The 14,101-nt window shown below is 39.1% G+C and overlaps 2 protein-coding genes across 22 annotated transcripts in view; one reads left to right on the top strand and one right to left on the bottom strand.

Moving 5' to 3' along the window:
* The window catches only part of LOC126621407 (uncharacterized), a 184,931-nt gene that overhangs the window by 14,051 nt on the left and 156,779 nt on the right, over positions 1-14,101 (bottom strand). For 11 of the 19 annotated variants that reach the window (XR_007622917.1, XR_007622916.1, XR_007622913.1 and 8 more), the window contains one exon: positions 13,421-14,101. The gene's annotated coding sequence lies outside the window, so the exon portion shown is untranslated. Of the gene's footprint in view, positions 1-13,394 lie in introns of those variants that run through there. The other 8 variants (XR_007622920.1, XR_007622919.1, XR_007622921.1 and 5 more) reach the window with 4 other exon arrangements.
* The window catches only part of LOC126621364 (disease resistance protein RPV1-like), a 162,623-nt gene continuing 155,745 nt past the window's right edge, over positions 7,224-14,101 (top strand). Inside the window, exons 1-8 of one of the 3 annotated variants that reach the window (XM_050289844.1) lie at positions 7,227-7,408; positions 8,114-8,194; positions 8,322-8,380; positions 8,723-9,230; positions 9,372-10,476; positions 10,801-11,079; positions 11,229-11,703; positions 12,104-12,289. In XM_050289844.1, the coding sequence (XP_050145801.1) occupies positions 8,157-8,194; positions 8,322-8,380; positions 8,723-9,230; positions 9,372-10,476; positions 10,801-11,079; positions 11,229-11,703; positions 12,104-12,147 (2,508 nt within the window). In that variant the 5' untranslated portion in view covers positions 7,227-7,408; positions 8,114-8,156 and the 3' untranslated portion in view covers positions 12,148-12,289. Of the gene's footprint in view, positions 7,409-8,113; positions 8,195-8,321; positions 8,381-8,722; positions 9,231-9,371; positions 10,477-10,800; positions 11,080-11,228; positions 11,704-12,103; positions 12,290-14,101 lie in introns of those variants that run through there. The other 2 variants (XM_050289842.1, XM_050289843.1) reach the window with 2 other exon arrangements.

Below are 14,101 nucleotides of genomic sequence, written 5' to 3'. Positions count from 1 at the left end.
TCATCTCCGCTACACCCATTTTGTGTACGTGTTGATGCTTCACTGCCCAACATTCTGTGCCATACAGCATCGCCGGCCTTATTGCCGTCTTATAAAATTTTCCCTTGAGCTTCAGTGGCATACGGCGGTCACACAACACGCCAGATGCACTCTTCCACTTCATCCATCCAGCTTGTATTCTATGGTTGAGATCTCCATCTAATTCTCCGTTCTTTTGCAAGATAGATCCTAGGTAACGAAAACGGTCGCTCTTTGGTATTTCTTGATCTCCGATCCTCACCCCTAACTCGTTTTGGCCTCCATTTGCACTGAACTTGCACTCCATATATTCTGTCTTTGATCGGCTTAGGCGAAGACCTTTAGATTCCAACACTTCTCTCCAAAGGTTAAGCTTTGCATTTACCCCTTCCTGAGTTTCATCTATCAACACTATATCGTCTGCGAAAAGCATACACCAAGGAATATCATCTTGAATATGTCCTGTTAACTCATCCATTACCAACGCAAAAAGGTAAGGACTTAAGGATGAGCCTTGATGTAATCCTACAGTTATGGGAAAGCTTTCCGTTTGTCCTTCATGAGTTCTTACGGCAGTCTTTGCTCCTTCATACATATCCTTTATAGCTTGGATATATGCTACTCGTACTCCTTTTTCTCTAAAATCCTTCAAAGAATGTCTCTTGGGACCCTATCATACGCTTTTTCCAAATCTATAAAGACCATGTGTAAATCCTTTTTCCCATCTCTATATCTTTCCATCAATCTTCGTAAGAGATAGATTGCCTCTATGGTTGAGCGCCCTGGCATGAACCCCAATTGGTTGTCCGAAACCCGTGTCTCTTGCCTCAATCTATGCTCAATGACTCTCTCCCAGAGCTTCATTGTATGACTCATTAGCTTAATACCCCTATAGTTCATGCAATTTTGTACGTCGCCCTTATTCTTGTAGATAGGCACCAAAGTGCTCGTTCGCCACTCATTTGGCATCTTCTTCGTTTTCAAAATCCTATTGAAAAGGTCAGTGAGCCATGTTATACCTGTCTCTCCCAAAAGTTTCCACACTTCGATTGGTATATCGTCTGGGCCTATTGCTTTTCTATGCTTCATCTTCTTTAAAGCTACAACCACTTCTTCCTTCCAGATTCGACGATAAAAAGAGTAGTTTCTACACTCTTCTGAGTTACTCAACTCCCCTAAAGAAGCACTCCTTTCATGTCCTTCATTGAAAAGATTATGAAAATAACCTCTCAATCTGTCTTTAACCGCGTTCTCTGTAGCAAGAACCTTTCCATCCTCATCCTTGATGCACCTCACTTGGTTTAGGTCCCTTGTCATCTTTTCCCTTGCTCTAGCTAGTTTATAGATATCTAACTCTCCTTCTTTGGTATCTAGTCGTTTATACATATCGTCGTAAGCCGCTAACTTAGCTTCTCTCACAGCTTTCTTCGCCTCTTGCTTCGCTTTTCTATACCTTTCACCATTTTCATCAGTCCTATCCTTGTATAAGGCTTTACAACATTCCTTCTTAGCCTTCACCTTTGTTTGTACCTCCTCATTCCACCACCAAGATTCCTTTTGGTGTGGGGCAAAGCCCTTGGACTCTCCTAATACCTCTTTTGCTACTTTTCGGATACAACTAGCCATGGAGTCCCACATTTGGCTAGCTTCCCCCTCTTTATCCCACACACACTGGGTGATTACTTTCTCTTTGAAAATGGCTTGTTTTTCTTCTTTTAGATTCCACCATCTAGTTCTTGGGCACTTCCAAGTCTTGTTCTTTTGTCTCACTTTTTTGATATGTACATCCATCACCAACAAGCGATGTTGATTAGCCACGCTCTCTCCTGGTATAACTTTGCAATCCTTACAAGTTATACGATCCCCTTTCCTCATTAGAAGAAAATCTATTTGTGTTTTTGACGACCCACTCTTGTAGGTGATCACATGTTCTTCTCTCTTCTTAAAGAAGGTGTTGGCTAAGAAGAGATCATATGCCATTGCAAAATCCAAGATAGCTTCCCCATCCTTGTTTCTCTCCCCAAAACCATGGCCACCATGAAAACGTCCATAGTTGCCTGTCTCCCTGCCCACGTGTCCATTTAAATCTCCTCCTATAAATAACTTCTCTGTCTGAGCAATTCCTTGCACCAAGTCTCCAAGGTCTTCCCAAAATTTCTCCTTTGAACTCGTATCCAACCCTACTTGAGGTGCGTACGCACTAATCACATTGATAAGTTCTTGTCCTATTACAATCTTGATTGCCATAATTCTATCTCCTACCCTCTTGACATCTACAACATCTTGTGTCAAGGTCTTGTCCACGATGATGCTAACACCGTTTCTCGTTCTATTTGTGCCCGAATACCAAAGTTTAAACCCTGAGTTTTCTAGATCCTTTGCCTTACTACCAACCCACTTAGTTTCTTGTAGGCACATAATATTTATCCTTCTCCTCACCATAACTTCCACTACTTCCATAGATTTTCCCGTTAAGGTTCCTATATTCCACGTTCCTAAACGCATTTTGCTCTCTTGAACTCTACCCTTCTGTCCTAGCTTCTTCACCATCCCCCGTCTAATAGGATCAAAGTACTTCTTTTGTGTGTCCCGTGTAAAGTTGATAGGAGCATATGCTCCCAAACAACTTTGAGTGGAGTCGTTCGAAAAGAAGTTTCTATGGCCCCCTTGCTCATTTAACACTGCATCTGGGTGCCGATGGAGATACAGCGACCCTTGCTCACTTATCACTGTGCTCGGGCCACACAGCGCGCCACTTACGGGTGACGCCCTAGCTTTAGCTCGATTTTGTTCTGGATTCATTTTCATAAGGATTCGACGTGATCATGGAGTGCCGGCTGTCGACTACCTGACGCCCTCCCCCTCCTCATTTACCCGGGCTTGGGACCGGCAATGTAAGATAAACTTACTTGTCTAAAGTTATAAATTTTCTTTAAACTTGTGACAGTTTGATTTGTGCTAAGATTTGGTAAAGCGTATTTAAGACTAACTATTGCTTTTCTACCTAATCATATACGTCTATTTTCCAGGACGGAGGCAAATCTAATTCAGAAAGTTGTCGATCATATTTGGGCCAAAATGTGTCGCGAATCATCCTGCGATTTAAAGGGTTTTGTTGGAATTGAAAGCCGCATCGAGCAGATTGAATCGCTGTTAGGCATTCATTTACCAGGCGCTTGCATCACTGTAGGTATTTGGGGCATGGGTGGTATTGGCAAGACCACCCTTGTCGAGGCTGTATTTCGCAGACACTCTTCTAAATTCGAAGCTTCTTGTTTTCTTAAGAATGTTAGGGAGAACTCAGAACAAGCAGGTGGACTAGATCACTTGGAAAAAACACTTTTTAAGGAGATATTAAAGGAAAAAGCTTTTTTGTCCGAAGGATCAACTTTTCAAGAAAGGCTCAGTCGTACAAAGGTCCTCATTGTTCTTGATGATGTGAGTAGTTCAATGCAAATGGAACGTTTAGCTGGCGATCGTCTTCAGTATGGCACGTGTCAATAAGTCCATCACCTGCTTCATTCCTTTTTTTTTTTCCTCTAGCTTGTGGCGCGATGTATAATTTTTTTTTTCCTTAATTTTGGAATGTTCATAGTACGACGTGTTTATTGTTTTAAAACATAATGTACATGTTATTAATTTTTGTTTGGGCATTAAAAACAAGGGAGTTTTAACGAAAAGTCTACGGTACTGTTCACTTTAATGAAAAACCACATTTTCACACTAAAAAGTCAAACCTGGTACTATTCAATTTACCTTCTATTTTGTCCTTATCATTAAAACTCAAAGTTTTCAAACATTTTTCATTAGTTTTCCTTAAAAACAAAGAACACAGATAAATTGAGCGAATACAGAAAATACTCAATGGGTACCTAAGTATTATACTCAGTTCAATTATTGAATCGCTATATTTCTTCCATAAACATTAATTACATTTGAGGACAGAGTGTGAGGTCTAATTCCCCTCTCTGCAATATTGCTTGGGTAAAAACCACTTCGACAAAATAAAAAAGAAAAAAGAAAAACAGCTTGGAAAAAAACCAGCAACCACGACCGGCTCCCCTCGATCTCTCTTCCTTCACTTTACTTTTCTTATTGGTCGATGACTCTTGAAATCAAGTCTACTGAATGGGAAGGACCTTGCTTTTCAAAATCGAAGTCGACCAAAACCAGCAAGGGCGTCACGTTGATGCTACACTGACGTGCCGGGTGTTGGTGAGTCCTTGTCGAGATTAAATTGCTTTGGATGCTTTGCTGGCCAAAAAAATGAAACCAGTAGATGGAGCAACAAACTGTGTGCGCTGGCCACTACCATAAAGCGAGTAGTAGAATTTTAATTATAAAATATTTTTTTAAGTATTTGAAAGTGATTAATCCTTCTCTCCAAATTTTTTTAAGTATGTGATCTGCTTTAGAAGGACTCGGTTGACTGTGTCCTCCACTAGCACCAGGCAACTTCCTTAGGCAACTTCCTTGCATCAGGAGGAGCTGGATTCATTCTTAATTTCACCTTTCTTTCTTTCTTAATTTCACACTAAGGGGATATTTTATACTAATCATACCATGGGGATGCGGGAGAGTATGAACCCAAAACATAGTGAGTTGAAGAGAAATTTCTTAACCATAAAGGCAATCCACCACTTGTTTTTCTCGTAATCAGGCTAAACCCTAGTTCACCGAAGCCAATTTGGGAGGTGTGCGTTGTCTATATCAAGGTTCACTTGTTCATTTTCAAATGTTTTAGTTTGCTTTTAACTTTAATTGAAGAGTCGTGTATATTTTGTAAGCTGATGTGACATTTTGGATTAATAATGAACGAACAAGTACGTAATCTGAGTGCTACGGTGACCCACCAGGTGTAGGTTAGCTGTCTTTGTCAAGATTAAGTTTCATTGGATGATCTGCTGATCAAAGATGAAACTAGTGGATGGAAAAAAGAAGAGTAATGTTAGGAAGACTAAATTAGTAGACTAAATTTGCAAACAAAATAATGTGTCACAAATAAAAAAGAAGCACGTTAATCTACACTTAAGTAGTAATCCAATCATCAATTTTCATGTCATTTAGTTTACAAAATTTAGCCTATAAATTTAGTTTCTTAGTATTATAAAAAAAAAAAATTATGCAGCGATGACTTGTGAGTTGTGAATTGTAAGCTTTAATGAAAAGTTGTGAACCCATGAGGATGTGCCCTTTTTTTGTCTTTCTTCTTATGTGTGAATACATTGAATTTTTATTCGGGCCAAGTAAGGTGCTTGAGTTGGGTAATTTCGTTCTCCGTCGGATTGTCGGGAGCATATATAACTTTTGTAACTTTGTGTAAGTCAGGTCAACTAGTACAATTGCTGAACTCAAACTGATCTAGCCTCTGGGGCAACTACTCTCTCCTCCCTTGCTTGCTTTTCATTCCCAATTTCTACCTCTGTATGTCTTTTGCTTAGTTTAGTGCCTAGATAGATAGAGAAAGAGAGAGATGGTGGATCATGACTCGCTTACTTGGGTCATGACACATAATTTCACGCAGAGTTTTGGACTCTCTTATGACCTCTTGATAGCCTTGAAAATAGAGATGACAAACTAACTCATTGAATTATTAATGATTAACTATTAAGACCCGTTTAGTTTAATTTTTATAATAACATGGTGGTGAGCTTGATAGTTTTAATGATTGTGTAATACCTTATAGTGATATCAAACTAAATGAGTCTGAGACTCTTAATGATTTTTCATTAATAGTCTAACGACTTGATTTGTCACTTGTGCTCCGAAAGACAGATACCAAATCTTCAATCTCCATTGACGAACAACTATATACTTATTCTTTAAAAAGAAAAATAACTAGTGACAAGCCACGATTACTCTTTCGGACCCGAAGAGGCAATGAGAATTTCACCCTACCTGCCATGATTTTGTAGTGTAAAATTCACTTTTTTTTTCTTCTGAAAATTATAAAAATGTCCTCAATCAAAATTGCTTGGAAATTTCTTGAAAGAAAGGCCTAATCGGATAAATGGTCTCGTGGTCATAAGGTATTCGGAAGATAACCATGGTAAAAAAATTCGTTTAAAACCCTGGTCTAACTCCGTTAGGATTTATGCCCTTTCTGTCATTCCTCCGTTAGGCCTGACAGAGAAAAGACCACATTGAGGGACGACAAGTCATCGGTCTTGACCCGCAACACCTCCTCCGGCGACGTACCGTCGACCACGGGTGGTGCAGCCCATGACTGTCTGAAGACGAAAAGTCCAGTCGGGTCGCGGAGGAGGGAAGGCAACGCGTCGATGCTGTCGTTTGGGATAAACCCATCAGCTGAAATATCCAAACGGGCTTCCGACGGCTCGTCGTCTCAGGTCTTATCTGCAATGCTTCCTTTCATCGTTGCTGCTACCGCCATTACTGCTCTGGCTCATCCGTCAACGTTCACTTGGTAAGTTCTGGTTTTCTTGAATTTTTATTGGGTTTTGAATGGTCGCACGTCGAGTTCTTGTGGAATTAGCAACTGGGATTCTGCTTTTTTTTTTAGTTTATAGCAAGTCCAGTCGAAGTTGGGTGAGGGCGTAGTGCAACAAGAGGCATAACTTTAAACAGGGGGAGAGGGTGAGGGCGGAGCAGGAGAAGGGGGAGGCGGAGCCAGGGTTTTAGGGAGGCGGCGGCAGGTGCTTTAATGGGTTGGGATTGGAAGACGGCGGCGTTTGGATGCATTTGAGGGATTTGAAGGGTGTGGGCTGGGGAGGTGGCCAGAAAGTGGTATTTTATCTGTCAAGTTTAACGGAGGAATGACATAAATCATAACAGAGTTGGACCACGAAAGCTGTTTTCCGAATACCTTATAAACATAGGAACATTTATCCGATACTAACTGAAAAATTCAAAACCGTGTAGGCAAAGTGCGCAAGGGAGGGCCCCAGCCCGTGTGGCCTTTTTATAATTTTGCAACTGTTCATCTATTTCTCATTGCTTTTCCTGAAGTGCCTTTGGAACTTTGTGCATTTAGTCAAAAGCCAATTCGAGGAAATTCTGAACTACTCTCTCTCTCTCTCGTTTCATTAAATCCTCCTTAATTCTGTTCTACAATCTCTCAGTCTAGCTTTATTGGATCCTCCTTAGTTCTGAACCACTCTCTCTCTCTCTCTCTCTCTCTCTCTCTCTCTGGCTTGCTTTACTGGATCCTCCTTAATTCTGAACCACTCTCTCTCTCTATTCACAATTAAATTAATCTCTCTGCAACTACTACTTGCTGGATCTGAAAACTAGAGGTTGTGGATATGGCTTCTTCTTCTTCTTCTTGTTTTTCATCCGCTGCTGCTCCTGCTGATGCTGATGATACAAAAAAGTAAATGTTTTGGATATTATTTTGAAGGTGGAGAAAACAAACAAGCCCTTGTCAGAGGTTAGTCAGTGTTGATGTATTCTGTTTAAGGCTCTTTCTGTATTTTTTGTCATTTCTTTTTAATTAATAAGTTTAGGTGTTATGTTATGCTGGCATTTAATTTGCTAATTAATTTTTGGAGTAAATTGTACAAATGTCCCTCAATTTTAATCAAATTGGAGCAATGGTCCCTCAACTAAAAATCCATTATCTTTGGTCCCTCAACTTATCAAAACGTGCAACTATGGTCCCTCAACTAAAAATCCATTACCATTGGTCCCTGAACTTTAATTCAAGTGAAGAAATAGTCCTTTAACTTTAACCCAATTGTAGCAATGGTCCTTCCAATATAACTTGTTTTGACAAATTTTTTGACATAGTTGACAAAAAGTACCATAATTATACACTTTGATGAGTTAATGAACCATAATTATATAAATGATCATTCCAACATAGCTTATTTTGACAAAATTTTGACAAAATTGATGAAAAGGACTATAGCTACACATGATAAGTTGAGGATGGTAATGGATTTTTAGTTGAGGGACCATTGCTCCAATTTGATTAAAGTTGAGGGACCATTTGTACAATTTACTCTTAATTTTTGTTATGTCTGCTGTTAATTTCTTCGCTGGCGACCTGTCACCGGATGTCACTTTGTTTTGTTTGCATCTTTATCAATTGTCTTCCTTTTGACGTATGGATTAAACGGTTCTCTTAACACAGGTTCTGAAAAAGCTTCAGTACAAAAGATTGAAAGAGAGAGCAAATGGAAAAAGTAAACAAGGAAGAGAACAGGAGAAAGAGGTCTCAAGTTGATTTTGCATCCTTTTTCGCATAGGCCTCTTCCTTTTTGTGTGGTGTTTTTTGGTATATGCATAATCTGATTTTTGTTTTTTGACGGTATGAAGCATAACCAAAACTTGATTTGCAGGAATCGACCAGGTGACGATGATGATACTGATTGTGAGGGGAGCAAAGCAAGGAGAAAAGGTTTACACTTATTCATTTTATGGTTTTCAAATACTAGTAGCTTTACATGCTGAGATGACTTTGTTCATATTAAGATTGCAAATATATGAATATCTTTCTTTAAATTATAGAGTTTTTAAAGATAATAGGTCCTATCATGTGCCCCATTTTCCACTTTCGTATCTCTCACTCGTTGATTTCGAGCCTTTGAAATTTTGTAGCCAATTCAAGTAAATTCTGAACTAGTCTCTCTCTCCCCCCTCTTGCATCCTCTTAATTCGGTGCAACGTCGTAGTATTATTTCTCTCTAATTAACAATTAATCTCTCTGCAACTATGTCTTTTTGCTGGATCTGGAAATTAGATGTTATGGACATTGCTTCTTCTTCATCATCCGCTGCTGATAACCCCCCACGTCGAGAAAAGTATGATGTGTTTATCAGTTTCAGAGGCGAGGACACCCGCCTTGGTATTACCAGCCATCTACATGCTGCCTTACTTCAGAAGAAAATTGAAACCTACATCGATGACAAACTTAAGAGAGGAGAAGAAATCGGACCTGCCCTTCTAGAAGCAATCGAGAAATCCACCATTTCGGTGATCATTTTCTCACAAAACTATGCTTCTTCCACATGGTGTTTGGATGAGCTTGTGCATATACTCGAATGCAAGGAAAGATATGGCCAGATGGTTATACCCATATTCTTCGACATCAATCCATCTCATGTACGAAAACAGCATGGGAGTTATGCAGATGCATTTGCTGAACTTGAAAAACGATTCGCTAACAGTATCGACAAGGTGCACAAGTGGAGGGATGCTTTGACGACTGCAGCCAATCTATCTGGGTTTGATTATTCAAACAAATCCGGGTAACTTACTCATTCTTTAACTTGTCTAAAGTTATAAATTTTCTTTAAACTTGTAACAGTTTGATTTGTGCTAAGATTTGGTAAAGCGTATTTAAGACTAACTATTGCTTTTCTACCTAATCATATACGTTTGTACTCCAGGACGGAGGCAAATCTAATTCAGAAAGTTGTCGATCATATTTGGGCCAAAATGTGTCGCGAATCATCCTGCGATTTAAAGGGTTTTGTTGGAATTGAAAGCCGCATCGAGCAGATTGAATCGCTGTTAGGCATTCATTTACCGGACGCTTACATCACTGTAGGTATTTGGGGCATGGGTGGTATTGGCAAGACCACCCTTGCCGAGGCTGTATTTCGCAGACACTCTTCTAAATTCGAAGCTTCTTGTTTTCTTAAGAATGTTAGGGAGAACTCAGAACAAGCAGGTGGACTAGATCACTTGGAAAAAACACTTTTTAAGGAGATATTAAAGGAAGAAGCTTTTTTGCCCATAGGATCAACTTTTCAAGAAAGGCTCAGTCGTACAAAGGTCCTCATTGTTCTTGATGATGTGAGTAGTTCAATGCAAATGGAACGTTTAGCTGGCGATCGTCTTCAGTATGGCACTGGAAGTAGAATCATTATCACAACTAGAGATAGGGGCACACTTGGGCAAACTGTTGAAGGGGATAATATCTACGAGGTTGAGGGATTACAACCGGATGACACTCTTCAGCTCTTTTGTTCGCGTGCTTTCAAGGATAACAGTACTCGTAGAACAGATTATAAGGAGTTGGTAGAAAAGGCCTTGCATTATGCTGGACGTGTTCCTTTAGCTCTTATAGTTCTGGGGTCCTTGTTCTTCAATTACAAGAGCAAAGAAGAATGGGAAGAGGAATTCAACAAATTGAAACGATTTCCCAGCAAAGATATCCAGAAAATGTTGAGAATAAGTTATGATGGATTGGAACAAAATGAGAAGGATATATTTCTGGATATAGCATGTTTTTATAAAGGGGAGCCTGTGGTTGAGGTAAAACGAAGGTTAGCTTCATGTGGACGCTTTCCGAAAACCGGAATTGATATTCTCATTAATAGGTGTCTCATATCAATTGGTCCAAGTTGGGGATCGAAAAGCATAGAGATGCACGATATGCTACAAGAAATGGGAAAGACAATTGTTCAAGAACAATGTATGAATGATCCCGGTAAACGGAGTAGGTTGTTCAATGCTGAGGATGTCTATCGTGTATTGAAGAGTAACACGGTAAGAGCCAAATGCATCCTTTTTTTTTTAGAAAAAAAAATTACAAACTTGAGATGATAACAGAACAAAGTAAAACTAATTTATAATAAAGAAGTGAGAATGTTAAAAGATGAATTTGATTGAATATTTATTGTGTTAGGAAGTGTTTGGAATATGAACAAATGTTTGTTTATTTAGACAAGTAGAGGAGGATACAATTATGTTCGATATTTGACTAGATTAAGACACTTGTACATGATTACCCTCGCAAATACTCTTTGTTCCAAATGTGCGTTACATTTTAATATGTTTATATTCACATTTAAACTTTCTTCTTATTCTCAGGAAACTCCAAATGTTGAAGTTATAGAGGTTGATTGGCATAATCTTCAAGAGCGACCATTAAAATGTGCAGACTTCACACAGATGTCTAACCTAATAATGTTAATTGTGGATGGTGGCTACACATTCTCCGCTTCTCTAGACCTTCCCGATTCTCTTCATTATCTTGACTGGTGGGGATATCTACTGGAATCTTTGCCGTCAAATTTTTGTCCGAGAAATCTAGTTGAGCTTCATATGCAATATAGCAGAGTTACTAAGGAGCTTTGGAAAGAAGAGCAGGTATATTATATTATATGCCTATTTTAATTCTTGTATAAAATCAAGTGTAGAAATTATATTAATTCCGACATTCACCTCCCAGACCCTGCTTAAAGCGGGAGCCTTGTGCACTGGGTACGACCTTTATATTTCTATTTCATTTGTTGCAGATACTTGTCAACTTACAAGTGATTGATCTCCGGGGCTGTTCAAATCTAACTGAAGTTCCAAATCTCTCTAGAAGTCTAAAAATTGTGGAGATAAATCTCGGGCACTGTCGAAGTTTGGTTGAAATTCCTTCGTATTTTCAACATCTTGACAAGCTTACTCATCTTGATCTTGGATTCTGCTACAGTCTCAAGTATCTTCCAGAGATGCCAGGAAATATTCAATACTTAAATTTAGAAGGCAGTGGTATAAAGGAGTTGCCTGAATCAGTTTGGTCTAACGAAAATATTTCTTACTTGAATTTAAGGCAATGCGAAGACCTTAAGAAACTTCCAAGCAGCAGGTGTAAGTTGAAAAATCTCGATCTCCATAGGTGCTCTAAATTTGAAAACTTTCCAGAGATTTTGGAGCCAATGGAACATTTGAAGTCCTTAAGTTTAAGTCAAACAGCAGTTACAAAGCTACCCTCATCAATCTGTAAGTTGAAAAATCTTGAGAAACTCGATCTCTGTTCGTGCTCTAAATTTGAAAACTTCCCAGAGATTTTGGAGCCAATGGAACATTTGAAGTCCTTAAGTTTAATTCAAACAGCAGTTAGAGAGCTACCCTCATCAATCTGTAAGTTGAAATATCTTGAGAGTCTTTATCTCACCAATTGCTATAGATTTTCCAAATTCCCTGAAATCTTGAAGCCAATGGAACATTTGGTGTCTCTTTGTTTGGAAGAGACAGCTGTCGAAATGCTTCCTTCGTCTATTGGAAATCTAAATGGGCTTCAAGATTTAAACCTTAGTCGCTGCTATCTACTTAAGGATGTCCCAACAAGTATCTACAGTTTAACCAATCTTAAACGTCTCAACTTTAATGACTGTCGGAGACTTGAAAAATTGCCTTCCAGCTCTGTTGGTTTTTTCTCTTTAGAAGAACTAGATCTCAGCAACAGCGGTATATTGGAAATACCAGCAAGCATCAAACAAGCTTCTCGGTTGTCTATACTCGACTTAATCAACTGCAAGTGGCTTCAATCTATACCAGAGCTCCCAGTGCTATGCAATGTTAAAGCTTCAAACTGCACATCGCTGAAGATAGTGTCAAGTTCAAGGACAGCACTCGCACAAGGTTGGGATAAACCTAATTATTGTTTCAAAGTTTTTACTAATTGCCCAAAATTGGATAATAATTCAGGAAGCAACATAATGGATGAAGCACAGATTACAATTATGCGAATGGCAACTGTTGCGCCATTAGAGGACTATTGGTTGCCTTGTAATCCCTGGCCTCAGATTAACATTGCATGTCCAGGAAAAGAAATTCCAAATTGGTTCAGCTATCAAAATGAGGGATCTTTAGTAGACATCGAGCTTTGTCCAGAATGGTTTCGAACAGGTTTATTTGGTTTCGCTCTCTCTGTTGTTCTTTCAGAGATTGCAGAGGTGGGGTTTGGAACCTGGAGGGTAAGAGCTAATTTCATTGTCAAATTCATGGGTGAAAACCATGAACTGTTCACTTCTGAATACAACAGTTACATCGACTGCAGTAACGGCCAACATCACGTGCATGTGTGGAATGAGGCCTTTAGAAGTGAAGAGGTAGGAAAAAACTGCTCCCCTGATGTTTACAAACTTGCCAAAGAGGCCTCTGTTATCTTCTTCTGCCCGAGGAGAATGAAGGTGGAAAGCTGTGGTATATGCCCATTGTATGCCGAAGATGCTGAGAAATTCAAAATTGGTCATGTGATCATGTCGAGGGGACCAAAAGTAGAAGAAACAAGACAAGATGATGATTCCAAAGGTGGTGGATCAAGTGATGAGTCTGAAGCAAATGAAAGTGATTAGGAAAAACTTTTAAGGCAAATTTGTCTCACCAAGAAATAAGACAACAACTAGGCAAGGCTTTTATTATTTTGGTATTGTTTATTCTTTATACATTATAAAGCGCTAGTTATGCACAAGTGTATAATAGCCTATTTGTTATCTTTAAAACTTGATTTACCTTTATATCATAAACATAGACATTAATTAACACACCATGCCAGGGCAAAGTAAAAATCTCACAACCAAGCGCGATAGTTTGAACATTCAACACGACAAAAATATGCGATTGTTCAATGGCTGAACTGCAATGAGCAAACAATATGAATGGCCCGATTGGACTAACACCGGCAAAACTCAGTGTTCTTGTTTGCACCAAACAATGATCAGCGAAACAAATTTTATTAGAGAGGGTAAAAAATTACAGCAAATTAAGGCTGAAAAAAGAAAGGCACAGCCCCAGTTTAATAATACAATCATCAAACTTGTAACAACGATAAAACTATAGGGCTCTTTGCTTCAATAGGACTAGGAACATTCCAAAATTAAGGAGAAAAATTATATGTCGTGCTACAAGCTAAGGGAAGAAAAGAATGAAGAAAAAGCGAGATGCATACAAAAAGAAATGAAATACAAAAGATATATTATAAGTTCGATGGCTGAACTGCATTTTGACCCGGAAATATTCAATTTTCTCTCTAGCATCCAAGATTTCTTTCCCCAAGTCTCTGGGATATTTGTTACGATTTGACACTTACCAAGAAGTAACATGCACACATAACTTTGCTGCTCAAGATGAGAAAATTGGGGAAACATTAAAGTTCTAAGTACCTTTTTATCAGCTTCAGTTGCTTCTTTGAACTTTGAGTTCAGTGAGTTAACCTCCTCTGTACTCAGTTGATCCACAAGATGTTTCTCCAATTCTGGTACTCTGGGTTTCCGCTAATTGTCCTGCTGCTTTTCCTCAGCATGAGAAGGAGCAACTGTCTTCGGTGGCCTTCCTCCAGCTGGGGGTGCCATGTGCCGAGCACCAAGACCAGGCATCAGTTGCTGTGGTTGAAAGC

This window comes from Malus sylvestris, chromosome 5 (assembly GCF_916048215.2).
Source record: "Malus sylvestris chromosome 5, drMalSylv7.2, whole genome shotgun sequence".
NCBI classification, from domain to species: domain Eukaryota; kingdom Viridiplantae; phylum Streptophyta; class Magnoliopsida; order Rosales; family Rosaceae; genus Malus; species Malus sylvestris.
This window is presented reverse-complemented; position numbering and strand designations above follow the sequence as displayed.